Below are 15,476 nucleotides of genomic sequence, written 5' to 3'. Positions count from 1 at the left end.
ATTCGTTTTCGTCTCATTCTTTCTTACTTTCTTTGCCTTTTTTCTGTTTAAGTCAACTTATATAAAAAAAATATAATTTCTATATTTCAACTCAACCTTTTACTGTGCTTTGAAATAATAGGGAGACGTTAACACTTGGAAAGCATCAAAATTATGAAGGCAATCCAACTTTTGCCATAACAAAATATATACACAAAGAACAAACTCTCTCTCTCTCTCTCTCTCTCTCTATATATATATATATATATATATATATATATATATATATATATATATATATATATATATTGAATTTAATACTCTCTTCGGTTCACAATAAGTGACAATTTTATCTTTGGCACATCCATTAAGGAAATACAAACTCCTGGAGAAAAAAAGATGTATTCATTAAATTAACCTTAATTAATTATTACCTTGACACATTGAAATATGTAAATAAGAGCAAATTTTGAAAAAATAAAACTAATTCCTTTTAATTATGTGATAAATGATCACTAATTATTCGAGTAATTATGGAGGGCCAAAAGGAATGCAACACTAGTCTATATGTGGAATGCATGTGACAGTTCTTTAAAAAAAGAGTGGTCACTAATTATTCGAGTAATTATGGAGGGCCAAAAGGAATGCAACACTAGTCTATATGTGGAATGCATGTGACAGTTCTTTAAAAAAAAAGAGTGGTGCTTTTAACCCGAAAACTCGAGAAAAACCGAGATTGAAAAATTCGAATTTTATTAATTTGGTCTTTAAATTTTATAACCCGATACAATTAGTTTTGTTTGATAATTGCAAAACTCGAATCAACCCGACTTATGTACACTCCTACTCAGAATTTATTTTCAACTTTTCATTTCCAAAACACGGCAACTTTATTGAACATATCACTTACAATTATTTACTACTTCATAAGTCTGGACAGTTTGGAATGATAGTAACGCAAAGTTAGCTCGACATTATTTTCTCTGGCTTTATAGATTAAATCATACTTCATGCAATCTTAAATATTACTAGATGGGATTGGCCCGGTTGGATTACAGTATATTTCATTTCGACAAATAATTAAAAATTAAGCTGAAACCAAAACATGTGTAAGAAAACGTAAGTCAATGCATAAACCATTCATTAAATCTTTTGCACTTACTTCCTGAGCATTAAATAAGCAAGAACTACTGTAGCACTCCTGCTTCTCCCTTCAAAACAATGAACCAGAACCTTCCCGCCGTTTTCTTCAACAAGATCGATAAAATCATGAGCTTCGTTAAAGAGTTCACTGATATTAGAATTTTTTTCATCACATATCTGCCCATACAAGAAAAGTATCACCACACATGCAACCTCTGTTAGTATACAACAAATACAAGAGTTGAAGAGCTTCTAAGTGTGTTTAAGAGTTGTTTACAATAACAACTATTACTAATACTTTTCCTCAATCCCAAGCAAGTCGAGTAGATATTTTAAAAAATAAACAACAGATTACTTAGTTGCTAACTTGGAAACATCAGTAAGAAACTTCTTCAAATTTGTAGCTTGTACACTCTTAACAGGTTTGAAAACTACTTCCTCCTGAGTCAAAGATCAAAGGTTTTAGGATAATTATTTCATAGTATGCAAAGACTATACAAATCACCTAAGTTAATTTTTAGGATACTCAACCAAAAAAGTTATACAGAATGGAAGATGGGATGCATCTTGTGAAGAGAAACAGGTGTCATCTCAGTAGCCACATGATGAAGACTCAAAATAAGTAGAATTCTAGCACTTTTACTGCTTTAGAAGACTTCAAGATAGAAGTAGTCAGAGATGCATCAAACAGAAGGGCCTATCATAAATTAAATGCCAGATTTTAGCCAGCATGAAAAATGTATATCAAACAAAATCAAGAAGGTTTTGAGGACTCACGGAAAAGTTCTTATATTCATATAAATCAGGAAATTGGGAGTCTGACTGCCCCGTTTCATTTGCACAGAGACATAAGATATGTGTGATCCCTAAATGTTGCAGTGTGTACACAGATCTAGCAGCAAGTGCGCCACCAATAAACAAGCTGGCTGAGATTGCAGATGGTTTGTCTGTATTTGCAGCATCAGAAATTAATGATATCCTCTCCAGAATGTGCTCAAGCCTGATCTATAAGTTGCAAAATTGAACATGAAAAGGATTACAGAAAGACAAATTACCATAGTGTCTCAAGGGACAAGCTGAGTAGGACATTAGTACCTTTAGCTCATAAGCATCAACCACGTAATTACTATCACTTCCTTCAAAGAAACCTGAATTAAAATTATTTTCCTGGCATAGTTTAACTGCATCACTTTTAAGCATCTCATTCCATTGCTCCAACTCTTTATTTAGTTCTGCATCTACCTGAAAAGGAGAAGCAAATGCCTTTAATTGAGAAAAGGAACTTGCTCAAGACTTAGAATCTTCTTTTTCATAGAAAAAAGTCTCCAGGATATGGAAGAATTTTGTGTCAAGAGACAAATAAAATTCTAAAAACATTACTGAAATACTTTTAATGATACCCAGCAACTAAAGTAGATTTTTTTGCGAAGAGATAAATACTTTCTTGTTGGAGTAAATTTCCAACGCACATCGCAAACCTTAGCAAACTTGTGAAAGTCACGGAGTTTTGAGGTCAAACGGAGACTACGAAGTGGCTCACCACTGCCCTTACAGAGCTTTCCTTGCCAGCTATCACGTGAACTTGGAGAAACGGTAGAATCCAAGCTGTCTCTGCATCCTGAAGATGATGGCCTAGTAGCTGTTCTCTGACATTCTGATTCATTTAAATCCAAATAATTATCATTTGGTGTGCGTTCTTTACTTGGTGTTGATAGGCAGTGCCCCGCAACGCCAGCAGATTGTGAAGGTGACTCAGGAATTACCAAGTCTTCTTTCTCAAGATCGCCAGCAGAAGCTCGGTTGATAATATTAAGAATATAAAATTTAATTGGGTGGCTATGCAGTCAAAGCCTCAACAGAAGAACTGGAAAGTCCCACCAAGACTCTTTCTCAACATCACCACTATTTTGTTTGTAGATATAAATCCAACCATTGCACATTGGTTTCAGAATACAGACCCGGGAAAAAAAATACAAGAGCACCAGTTAGACGTTAAAAAAGTTTACACCTTTTGGATCAAAAAATGGAAGACAACGAATTTGTTTTTTACAGAATGGCAATTAAAATTCAACGAATTGAAATAGCATTCCCTCTAATCTTAATCTCTCAGTAAAGAACAATTACCTCATAGAACAACAATGTTATTGTAGCAAAGGGCAAGAGTTAGTATGCCAGGGAATACGTTTGTCCGTAGCAACTGAAAGATCTTGGCCACACCATCATTTTCCAGGAAACAAGATAGCTTCCAAGAATAAAGGAGAGATGATCATAGAGCAATTTTTTTTCAAATGCAATCAACATTAAAAACCGGTAGACCTGTATAAATATTATACATTGTGTGATAAGACTCAGAATGGACCAATTATATCAAAAGAGACATGTAGACAACATATTGAGCCACAGCAACAGGAACTGAATGATAAGGAAACCGGGATCAGCAAAAGAATCAAAAACAGATGATTTATCACTTTCCATCCAGCCAATTATCAGTTCATATAGCAACAAACTTGAAATGAGCAGTTTGAACAACTTCGACTTAACATAATAAATGGAAAGGTAGCTTAAATCCAGTAAGTGATGGAAGTGCATAAAATGCTTCTTTATAAAAATTCGAAGTTGGAATACATAGTTTGAAAACTTTAAGAACATCAATCTTTGAATGGGTATAAAGATATACCCTGAAAATACTAATCGTTCTGTAAAGGCATTCAAGAAATCTTTTGTTTCTTCTAGCAGTTGTACCCATTCATAGCAATGTAAAAGAAAGATAACGACTATGATATTAAACAGACATGGGAAAAGTAAATACAATAATTGTTACATCTATTCACTTTAAACCTAAATTCCTGCAAAACAGAGACAAAAATGAGCTAAAGAAAATACCTGAACAAATTTAAGCACATACCGAAAGATTTCAACCAAAAGAAGTTGTGTCATTGGGATTTTTTTGTTGTTGAAGGTCAGTGGAAGAGGCAAACACGATAAAACGAACTGAAATCACATGAATTTTTTGTTAGTAAGCTAAGTCAGAAACACATCGAACAGCGTAAGAGAAAGAAAAATCAAATGCGTAGACGTATGTGTTGAAACATTATGCGGAATCACCATTTTACATACACTTTCATAACTAAGAGAAATACAATTATAAGTTTAAGTTACTTCTTTGACATATGAGCACGCAGAGTTAAAAAAAAATATCAAAGACGTACTGTACATTTTTCTAACTCCTCTGGAATCTTTAGCACTTGGCTATGAGTTATTGGTTTATCTATTAAATCAGGAAAACCATCGTGGTAAAAGTAACATAGTTTCACCAATTCGATGAAAGTCATAGAATACCTGAGTTTGAAGCTTCATGTGTCCATCTCGACTTACTATCTCTCTCTGTTCCCAAGAACCAACAGCAAAATCATCATCACCAAACTCAGATACTGAAGATCAATTTGCAGTCGAGTCTTCCTTTGCCTTGTGCCACTGCAAGACAATATCAAAATTTACTTATCTCCAGAATAATCACAGTGACGTCACAAGAATGAACAGAGTGTCAAAGTATTAAGCTTCAGGCATCAATGAACAAGTGAATAACTGTTGTATAATGAATGACACATTAAAAGATTTTGCAGATAACAAAATGGCAAATTGGTACTTACAAAAAAATAATGAAATGGGCAATAGCAATATATTAGATAATTTAAGACAGTGTCGAGCATCAACGTTGACTCATTAGATGTATAAGGTAAGAAAATTACTATCTAAGTAATAGGTTTTGAATACTAAATACTCTAATTTATTTGAAACAACATTGTAGTTTGTGGTGACCAGATATACTAAAGTGTTCTTCATGAATCAGTGCACATAGGAACTATTTTAAAAGAAAGAATTGAGTTGTTCTTCTTTAGCTGGTCTTCATTCTCCGTAAAGCACATAGTACCAATAGTAATAGAAGGTACCTCTACATGAAATCAGAAGAAGTATTGCCCTGCAATAGTCATGCATAGACTTGAGTTCAAGCCCTGAAGGAATGAGCCATATATTAGAGAATAATCCTCATAAAAAAAAAAAGTAGTAAGAACTATAAAATTGGAACAAAGAGAATAGCAAATGCATGAAAGTAACATAGAAGTGTTAAGAATGATCTAAAATTTTAATTTTTCCATTAGAACTCATAACTTTTGATCTTATAAATTAATTATCAGAACTTAATTCAGCAACCTCTACACTTTCATAAGTATTTAGATTTTCTAACATCTTAGCCTCTTGAAACATATAAAGTGATTGGAGTCAACACACTCATTCAACAACCTTTAAACTTTCATGAGCATTTAGATTTCTTAACATCTTAGCTTTGGCAGTTTTCAGGGGAAAAAAAGGCACAGAAGACCACGGCAGAGAGTGTAAAACAACTGCAGCAACAAACTTGTGCCTAGTCCAATTCCTCCGTCTACTCTGCTAATAAAAGCAACCTTTAAATGTGTCATATATGCTATCATTGTTATACTCTTCAATGCAACTGGATAGGATTTACCTAACTTAAGATACAAAAGAAAATAATGCAGTTAGCTATGAAAATTTGTTTGGCAACTAAGCAACTTTATTTTAGCAGAGAAGAATAAATTCACAAAGAGTAGAATTGAAGCAACAAATTAAACTAACTTCTAATAAACAGAAAAACCCTCCTCCTTTGTCCGGGCTTGGGACCGGCTGTGTCACAATATAACTTGAACACAGGCGAGTTAAAAACGTGAATTTTTTATTGAGATAAGGGTCAGCTAGGTTATCTTCATAGAGTTTAATAAAAATAGCAAAAATATGTACTAAGCTTTGCAATTTTGCATTTGTTAATATCAATATTTTGATAATGTGAACATTTTGGTCTATATACTGTGCATAAAAAAACTATATGAGAATAGTAAAAGTTTAGCAACAATTTACAAGTATATAAGCCAACTCTTATTTAGTGGATACCAAATTGCAGAGAAATTATTTCAAGTTCCAGGAAAATTATTGAAATAAACAATAAGTACAATAATTACTAAAGAACATTATAAGTTGTTTCCCCTTTTTTTAAGAATTAGTAAATGATCACCAGCAGCCAATAAGACGAATGTATGGCTACCCAAGAAACATAAACAAGAGGGCTACCCAAGAAACATAAACAAACTTATAGAAGAGCTTTTTGAATGATTTCATCATAAACTATGTTAGACGTAGACTGATCATCATCATTATCGGCTGTAGGTGGTCGGATTAATATTTTTATACAGCTTGAACTCTTTGCTCTTGATAAAGCAACATATAGTTGTCCATGAGAAAATACTAGCTCGCGCAAATAGATTCCAACATAATCTAATGTTTGTCCTTGCGCTTTATTTATCGTCATAGCGAAACACAAGCGTAATGGAAATTGTGTTCTTTTAAATGGGATAAGCAACTTCTCATCGTCTGATGATAACAATGGTATTCTCGGAATAAATACATGTGTATTCTTAAAATCACCACTCGCAATTTTAGCGCTTATAACACGACTCTTAAAATCACAGCATATGAGTCGTGTACCGTTACACAAACCTTCACAAGGATTTAAGTTCCGTAGCAACATAACAGGACAATTTTCTTTCAAGGTTAATTTGTAAGGAGGTAAACCTGGGTTCAATGAGTAAAAAATCTTCAAACTGACTCTGATCAGTCGGTTCAACAGTTTCATCAGTTGCAACAAATGTCCTAGCATCTTTAGGAATTTTTTTTTTTTCAGCAATCCGCTAGGCAAGCGCCTAGGGCTATTTTTTTATTAATAAAAAAAAAAGAACAGAAAATACAACAATTAGGAACAGTACAAATAAGGGGGACAATAGCACCGGTATTGTTACCTATATGCCTTGGCTATATAATCACTCCTCTGCGCCTCACATTGCGTTATGATGGCAGCCTCATGTAGAGGATTCATGGTGTAGCTGCCGGCAAAGTCTCACGAGGGCATATAATCTCATAGCCGTGTGGATATTTTTCCAAAGGCATAGGACCAAGGCAACTCAAACCGGGCTAAACCTTACCTTACTAATCCTATTGAGGCAATGAAAAGGCCTCACCTACTAGCACGCATGTAAAAAATAAGAACCGGAGAGTACCAAATATTCAATGATCATCACAGAGTTTATAACATACTCTGTGATGATATTACAAATGAGAATACTAATAAAGTGGTATAATAGAATGACGTACCAATTTGGTTCATGTCCCTTCTTTTCCAAACATGTAAAATCTTCAATTTGCAGTTCTTTGTTGTTTTCCTCAACCGTGTTCAAAAAGTATTCAAAAATCATCATTTCTTTTTTGAACGGTTGGACCTCGTTGAGGTAGTTGGGGCAGCCTTCTTTTGTTTGGCAACTCTCATTGGAGGTCGCCTAACATTTAAAAAATCACTGACCTTGTCGTCCCAACTATTTTTCCTTGTATGTGCCTTTTTTATTTTTCCACTATGCATAGGTGATAGGTCACCTTTTCTTGATGCCTCTGTCCAGCATTGATTTAAGATATCATCTTCCTCCCCTTCTTCATATATATATCTCTACCTACCAAAATTGGATTTGGCATGTGTTGAGAAACACCTTGAGTCATCAATGTATTTCCAGCTTGTGCAGGAACCATATTTGCCGTACTTTGTTGTTGTTTTTGTGATTTGTTCCTGCTCACATTCCCACGACCAGTGCGAGAGACTATATGACTTAAAGAACGTAGAGGAGCAGTACTTACAATTGCATCCAGTAGTTGTCTCTCCTCAACCGAAATAATTGGAGTAGTTGTTGTGAGTTGCTGCTGCCCAGAATTTGGTTTTGTTGCTGTTGTGCGATCACCAGTATGCATACTAGAACTTGGGCTATAAGCCTATCATTTAATTCATCAACAAAGTCATTTTTGGTCGTCAAAATAACACGAGAAGTTAAAAAAACAGAATCATGAAAAGAAGTATGCAAATCAGGATATATTATTTTGAATAAGAGATCCAACGACTCTTTTTCAGTAATATAAGGAACAATGAAAGACCTCGAAATTTTTATTTTATCATCAATATTTGTCTTTTCTTTTTCATTTCCAATTCGCATCAAATATTCACAAAAAGAAGGATCGGTTTTTGCACGCATATTCTCTGATAGTCATAATTTTTCAAGATGATTCCATATTTCAGAATTGAGTATGCTTTCCCGAATAAAGTCTTCCTTTTTACCACTTCGAACAACTGGAAGGGTTTGTCTAAAATCTCCTCCAAAAACAACAACTTTTCCACCGAAAAGCATATTTGTGTCCATAAGATCTTTCAGAAGAGAGTCTAATGCTTCAATCATGTTCTTTTTGCCATCGATACTTCATCCCACACAATTAATTTTGCATCCCGAATCAAACATGCAAGTGAACTTTGCTTGTTGATATTGCAAGAGAACTTTTCATCGACATTATAATTTAAAACGTGAATGAGCCGTCCGTCCTTCCGGAAGGATCGAAGCTGCACGCTAGAGGTTGTTGTTGCTAAAGCTACAAATCCTTTTGATCTCACAGTTGCTAACAACGCACAGTATAAGGATGTCTTACCACTTCCTCCTGGACCATCAATAAAAAAGGCTCCTGAATTGTTGCCAAATACTCTATCAAGAATTGCATCGTATGCCTTTTTTTGTTCAATATTTAATTTTCTATGTAACAATAAATCTTCATCACTAACAATGATGTTTCTTTCGAAATATACTTCTTTCGCTTCATTTGCCATTTTTGAAGATCTGATAGTCTCTGCAACAAGGTTGAACTCGTTAATATCACGCCCCATAGAATGTAGTATATTATTGATGTGGTTTAGGACTGCAAGGTGAATATCTTTTGCGGTTATATTTTCTAGACTCTTAAAGTCGTTGGACATTGAATCTTCAAATTGTTCCCACAACTCCTTCGAATTAGTAGGATTGCAATATACTAATATTGTAGCAAATAAACGTCTTAAACTATAAGGCATTTGGTAACAAGCAGCCTCCGACATACAATCAATCAAGCTATTATCACAATACAACAGTCCTCTTTTTTCTGCAGATTCTCTAAATGTGTCACAGCATATCCCATTTACTGTCAGAAGATCTTCGTATGATTTTGGTCCTCTCACATTCATTAGTAGTAATCTAAGGTAATATCTTTCTCCTTCTGTTGGATGGCACGTTACAACTCGCCCAATAACATTACCTCGTTGTCGTCGAGTCCACATTTTGTACGTAGATGACCATACGAAATATTGTGGGAAATCTTTATACAATAACTTCAACTGTTTAGCATCTTTATTTGTTTCATTCATCAAGAAGAATTCTGTCAACATCGTCTTCTTAATCATAGGATTTTTCACAATACTGTCTATTGTGTCAGTTTTTTTAAAAGAAACAAATTGCAGTCCATCAAGATGTAATTGGAGGTGATAAACACTTGGAGTCATTTCACTGATAGGAAAGGCAAATAGGCGCCACATAGCTTCGGGCGGCGATACCCATCTAGCAGATTGATATTCTTTTATCTCATCTATTTCTATATTTGTGTTATCTTCACATAGACCAAATGAAATTTTATCATGTCCTTTACAGATATATTTGTATATATATTTCACAACTTTAATATCTGAGCAAACTTCGACATTTATATGACAATTATATTTGCACAACAGATAAGGATTGTAAGGAACAACCCAGGAGTTGTCAAGAAATTGCTCTCTTACTTTCACAGATTTGCCAGTGTTTCGTCTTCTATAAATTAGGTATGAGTCCTTTCCTTTTCTCGTATCATCGGCAAAACTCTTTGGATACTTAAATTTGCATTCTTTTTTTTTTTTGTTCATACAAGAATTTGTAGGATTCAAATAACCACAATGCCCATGCATCATATGTTTAATAACAAGTTTATGTAAGCAAGAGTTTGCATCAGGATCAGGTAGCTCAGCAGAGACAAACTTGTCATAAGCTTCAGGTGTCACTAATTTATAGTCATCAGTAAGTATGATAAGAAAATGAGCATGTGGAAGACCTCGTTTTTGAAATTCTATAGTGTACATAAAAGCTGCAACTTTTCCAAATATGTTTCTTTTTAAAATATCTGTTTTCATCTTTTCTACCTTCGCTCTAAATACTCGACTAACTAAATCGGGCCTATTTTGAGTTTCGTCTGTTGCGAGCAAATGCTCTTTTGTTTCTGGCCAAGCGGGATTGCATGTCATGGTCAGAAATATATCAGGCTTTCCAAAGTATTGCACTAACGCAATAGCATCTATATAACGCTGACGCATATCTCTCGGGCCACCTGTAAAACTTGTCGGTAGAAAGTTCTTTTTTCCTATCTTAGAAGCTTCTCTTTCACCAAGTCGTAGGATATCAAGAATTTCTTGTAGTACATCAATCCGAAATAAATCTTGGTTAAATGAGGCAAAATCTAACCTTTGAGTTTCTACTTTTATGAACTCATCAACTGAGTATTGTAGAAACAATCTGCCAGAATGTAAAACTCCGTTCTCTTCATTATTTCTCATCTGAAGTTTTTAACAATAATATTCACGACAAGAAACAGTATCCCTTTTTCGTTTTCCCTTTTCCAGAACTTAAGCTTCCATATCAAGTAGCCCATCAATTGAACACATATTAGATAAAGTTGGAAGTTGTTCTTTTTCGCAGTAAGCTCTCTTTTTTCTCAATTTATTCCCAGGTTGTGCAACCTTTTGAATACCAGAATGCCATCCGTTTTGACCGTAAGGTAGTAAAAGTGGATATTGCAAAGGGTCATAACAACCGTAATAGTAATTTACCATCTGACTCTTGTTACTTTGAGTATAAATTCGAATATGGGGTCCAGAAGTATTATAATTTGTTTCTTGTTCTAGCCATAACGCCGCTACGTCTGACACAGTTGGTAGGTTATATATTCGTTGATCTAAGCGAGAACTACTCCTCAATGCAATATAAAAGTTTGATAATTCTGGAATATGTATTAGAGATTTCAAGAAAATACAGTAGGGATTTATCTTCAGTGTATCCATTAACTTCTCAACAACTGATTGTCTAAGTATACCTGAGTAAGTCATTCGATTCAACATTTTAGTATTATCATCATAAAAATACAGTTGTAAATTTCTTGGTTGTCGATTTGATGGAATTAAATCATTTATGAAGTGATACATTTGTCCTTGTACTCCAAATGTGTAAATACCATGATTTCTTTTCGCTAGCACCTTGTCATAGTTCACTCCAAGTGAAGTAAACGCAAACATGTTATTGTACATTCTAAGGTAAGTACGAAAGTGCTCAGGTTCTTCAGTATTGGCTAAATAGAGATTCAATAGTTCAGCAAGCATTTCATGTGATGTCAACTTAACCGAACCGTTGCTACAACAAAATCCTGGAGGTTCATACTCAAATTTTTTGGCACCACAGTACTGGCAATTCGAAACCTTTTTTAGAACAACATAGTCACATTGTTGCTCTTTAGTAGCCAAGCATACCTTTCTAGTCCGGTTATTAGCTGAATACGTCAAAGTATCATTATGGTAGACATTAATGTAACATGAGGTATGCGTAGACACGCATGGTTTAATATGTCATTGCCAACAAAGTATAATATAAAGGCTAAGTTTACCTGTTTCACGAATGGTAGGAGCATCACATATACTCTTCCTTTTTTCCAAATTGCTCCTCAATTTAGGCACATGAGCTTCAAGGCTGGCAGCTGGCAAACAAAATTGTCAAGATGTTTAAAAGCGTATAATGAAGCCTGAGTAGGTACAAAACTGATCAGGAAAAAGCACAAAGTATTTATGTATTTTTTTAGCTTATAGACACATTTAAGATAAATAACATATAATATTATTCCTGTGAAAAGAGTAAAAATGAACGTCTTTATAAGATAAAAATTGAGGAAAACCTTTATTTTTAACAGTCGACGGCTCTGCATCGTGTCCCTCGCAAGGTACACCAGATGTCGAACCTAATGTACAAAAAATTGTAATTAATATATTAAAATACAATAAATATAAAGTGAAACAATATACTTTCTTGTTACTTACCAAGTTCAAACACAGACAAATAGTCTTCTTTGTTAGAATCAATTACTGCACCGTCAAATGCAGATATATCAACTAATATAGGAAGCAAAACATGTTTACCATTAGAAAATTTAATGTAACCAGTACCATCAAAGCAACACATATTTTCATGTAAGAACTATACCTTCTTTTCATTTCGTACCTTTGTTACCAACAGAAGATGGTTCGTTTATCGTGAGAGTTCTTTGCTTACGCAAGTTAGCCCCAGCTTGGAACAATGACTCTTCTTCAGTGTAATCAATCAGTACGTGTTGTTTTTTTATTCAAGCTCTTTTAATCGTCGCTGTGATAGAATCGACTCTTTTTTATCAACTGGTAACTGTTTATACATGTCACGTCTCCTAAGCTTGACTTTAGAGATTGTTTCTGCTGAGTACCGTCACTTCTTTTTTGGTGGGCAGCTAGTTGACGCTTTGGTTTTATTGTCTGTCGACATCTGCAATTTCAACAATTTAAATAAAACTACCTCCAGCTAGGTAACTAATCTTTCAGAAGAAACCCAGGATAAGTCATCATACTACCTCCAAGCATTGATAGTCAAGGTTAAGAAAACAAAATCAAGACTTACTTTGAATCATTTTATTGTTATGAAACTTCATGATCCTTATTTCGTATTCAGTAGTCTCTAAAAACTACTAATCTTGCCCATTTAAATTCTATTTCATATTATTTTGCCAATTAGTTTTCGAAAAGCTGAAAATTTGCAGGTATTTGTATTTTTTTTATCATATCAAGGAAATTCCAGCCTATTTGGAATATACAGAATTTTTTCTATGTTGGCATACTTACTCTGTAACTAAGTAGAGAAAAGATATTACAAATATTACAACATGATAGACACAACAGGGAGATATGATTACTTATTTCCTACCGGAGAATAAAGGATAATGTTCTGTTACACAATTCACCAACTCAGTAACTTCATATTGAATTTAAGACAATGAAATATGCGTTGTATTGAAGAGGCAATGTATGCCCTTTGACAAATGCATTTCAACTTAGATTTTGGATCAATATACTTATATGGCCCTTCATTGGTATGTCTGATGAAAGTTTCTACGTAGGCTAGTGTTTGATTGGTATTTCCATTGTTTGCTTCTGGTTTAAAATTTAACTTTATCACTTGGCCAAGAGGTTCTTGCTACTGTAGCAACAAATATCATGCTAACAATTTTTTTGGATACATCAATGAAGTTCTTAGAGGATATTATACACACCTAAAGAAGCAAAAGGTAGAAGCTAGTTTGATCGGGTCAAGTTTTCTCAATTTATTTAATGATGGCTAATATTAAAGATGATATTTTTTTGGCTCACGACATTGATATTGACAGAGGCAGAAAAACAAACAGCTTGTGGGCGTCGGTAAAGTACTCACTCGACACAAACAAAGAGACACGCAGTCATTCAAGAAGAATCTTATCATACTGTGATGCTTACCTTTCGATCCCGCGATACCCAAAGTTTTACCTTCGGACGCAGCTATTTTGTAGCAAAATAAAATAAATATTTTCTTTGGAAATCTATCCCACACTCTTTTGCAATTTCAGTGATGATATGAGTTTTATTAGAAGTGTACCAATTCAATCTGTACAAGATGTAATCAAATTTGACCATAACACATTCAGGAACCCAAAGAAAGATCCTTCAGTGGTCTATTCAAGAACCAACAGAACCACAAACAATTTCTACTATACAGATATATGCTCAGTAAAAACCGACTAAACAGGAAGCAAAGCAAACAGAAAAAGGGCACTGCAATATTACAGAAACACTCACCAGAAATATTGATATTCACAGAAGAGAATCCCGGAGAGAAATCGAGAATTGTTGGAGAAGAAGTACAGCGGGGAAAGACGATAGAGCAGAGAAAACTACGATTGGAGAAGAAGCGCAGTAGGGAAAGACGATGGAACAGAGTAAAGTAAGATGAAATCTGGTGATTAACGCTTGAAATATGATGCAAAATACACAAAGGCAACATCTGTAGCGGTGAGTGCCAGGTGGGATAGGTTAAATTGACCTTAGAATCCATATTCTAATCAGCATTAAGTGACATTGATAAGGGTCATAATAGACAATTCAATATACAGCTGGACTAAAATAACCAAATAGCCCTTGATCGGCAAGCAGGGATGTCGACGGTCTCCTGCTTGCTTTAGGGCTCTTCTATATAGTACTACTGACGATTAGCCCGGGCACAACCGTAAAGTTTTCGTATGTCCTCTATGATTATTTGAAGCAACAGATTCAAATGAAGTTGCAAGGGGCAATTTAGAGCTAAAGTATCGATTTCCTTAGCAAATATGCTTGCTACCTCATTTTCGCAGAAGTATAATTGTAATGCCAAAAGTGATTTAACCCTTCAGTAGTACTCAAAAAATAAAATATGTTGCTCTGACAGAAAGTAGGAAGTTATACTGATCTCAACAGTGGTCAATAGTAATGCAAACAGAAGCAGGAATAGGATCTATCGATTGACAAGCATCTAAACTAAAATCCTTATAACTTGTTACAAAGTGGTGCACTTATCCACTTTATGTCCATTTTTTTCCAACTGAGAGGCCAATGTACGTTATCTGCATTCCACGTGCTAGAAAACACAAAGTTGATAAACTCCATACTCTTGACTTAACTGTACATAGAACAGATATAACAATAGGTAAATTGTCCAGCACAATTAGAACGTGTAGAAATGTAGATTAGAATATTTAGCAATCAGAATAACTAATTAAGATATTATGTTTCTCATAGGATGAAAAGGCTAAACTTGGTAGGTTGACAACTTCAGATTAACAACAATCCTACATGAAACGAACACATTGGCATTTTTTACTAAAAACCCAAATGAGACCGTTTGATCTCCCTATGTTCACATAACTTACAAGGAAAAATTTTAGAACCTCATATAAGCAATTTAGAAACTTTCATTGCAATCTAAAAAGAAAGAAAAAAATTAACTTTAAGCAGACATAACATTCCAAGCAAATCTGAACATTCAATCATGAAGTTGCTGGTTTGAAACAATCAAGCGACCTTTCTATTTGTTAGGATATTTTAGGCAAATCCGTGTACACCGCCATGACAGAACTAAACAAAGGTTAACGATTTTCTAAAAGATTCAATATGCTAATCTTGCTGGAACAGAAGTGTAGAATCTAATGGCTGAAACAACTAAAAGAGACATTCCTGAAATGATGAACTGTGAAAAAGAAATAAAATATAACGGAAAACAAAAGGAAAAATA

The 15,476-nt window shown here is 34.3% G+C and overlaps 1 protein-coding gene and 1 long non-coding RNA gene across 2 annotated transcripts; both read right to left on the bottom strand.

Annotated features, from left to right (window-relative positions):
* Positions 1–228: 228 nt before the first annotated feature.
* LOC138889572 (dual specificity protein phosphatase PHS1-like) lies at positions 229–4,112 on the bottom strand. Its single transcript, XM_070172903.1, has 7 exons — positions 4,028–4,112; positions 3,247–3,438; positions 2,663–3,024; positions 2,218–2,364; positions 1,900–2,127; positions 1,142–1,299; positions 229–364 (listed from the first exon to the last, which is right to left on the bottom strand). Exons 3-7 carry the CDS (start codon positions 2,783–2,785, stop codon positions 229–231), a joined length of 792 nt encoding a protein of 263 aa, XP_070029004.1. The 5' UTR covers positions 2,786–3,024; positions 3,247–3,438; positions 4,028–4,112.
* Positions 4,113–4,542: 430 nt separating this feature from the next.
* On the bottom strand, positions 4,543–14,236 carry LOC104224992 (uncharacterized). The gene is made up of 8 exons (XR_710479.2): positions 14,009–14,236; positions 12,357–12,668; positions 12,194–12,265; positions 12,052–12,114; positions 11,767–11,856; positions 7,342–8,004; positions 5,073–5,135; positions 4,543–4,596 (listed from the first exon to the last, which is right to left on the bottom strand). It is a non-coding gene; the product is annotated as an uncharacterized lncRNA (long non-coding RNA).
* Positions 14,237–15,476: the final 1,240 nt, after the last annotated feature.

The sequence above is a fragment of the Nicotiana sylvestris genome, chromosome 4, assembly GCF_000393655.2.
Source record: "Nicotiana sylvestris chromosome 4, ASM39365v2, whole genome shotgun sequence".
In the NCBI taxonomy this organism is placed as follows: domain Eukaryota; kingdom Viridiplantae; phylum Streptophyta; class Magnoliopsida; order Solanales; family Solanaceae; genus Nicotiana; species Nicotiana sylvestris.
This window is presented reverse-complemented; position numbering and strand designations above follow the sequence as displayed.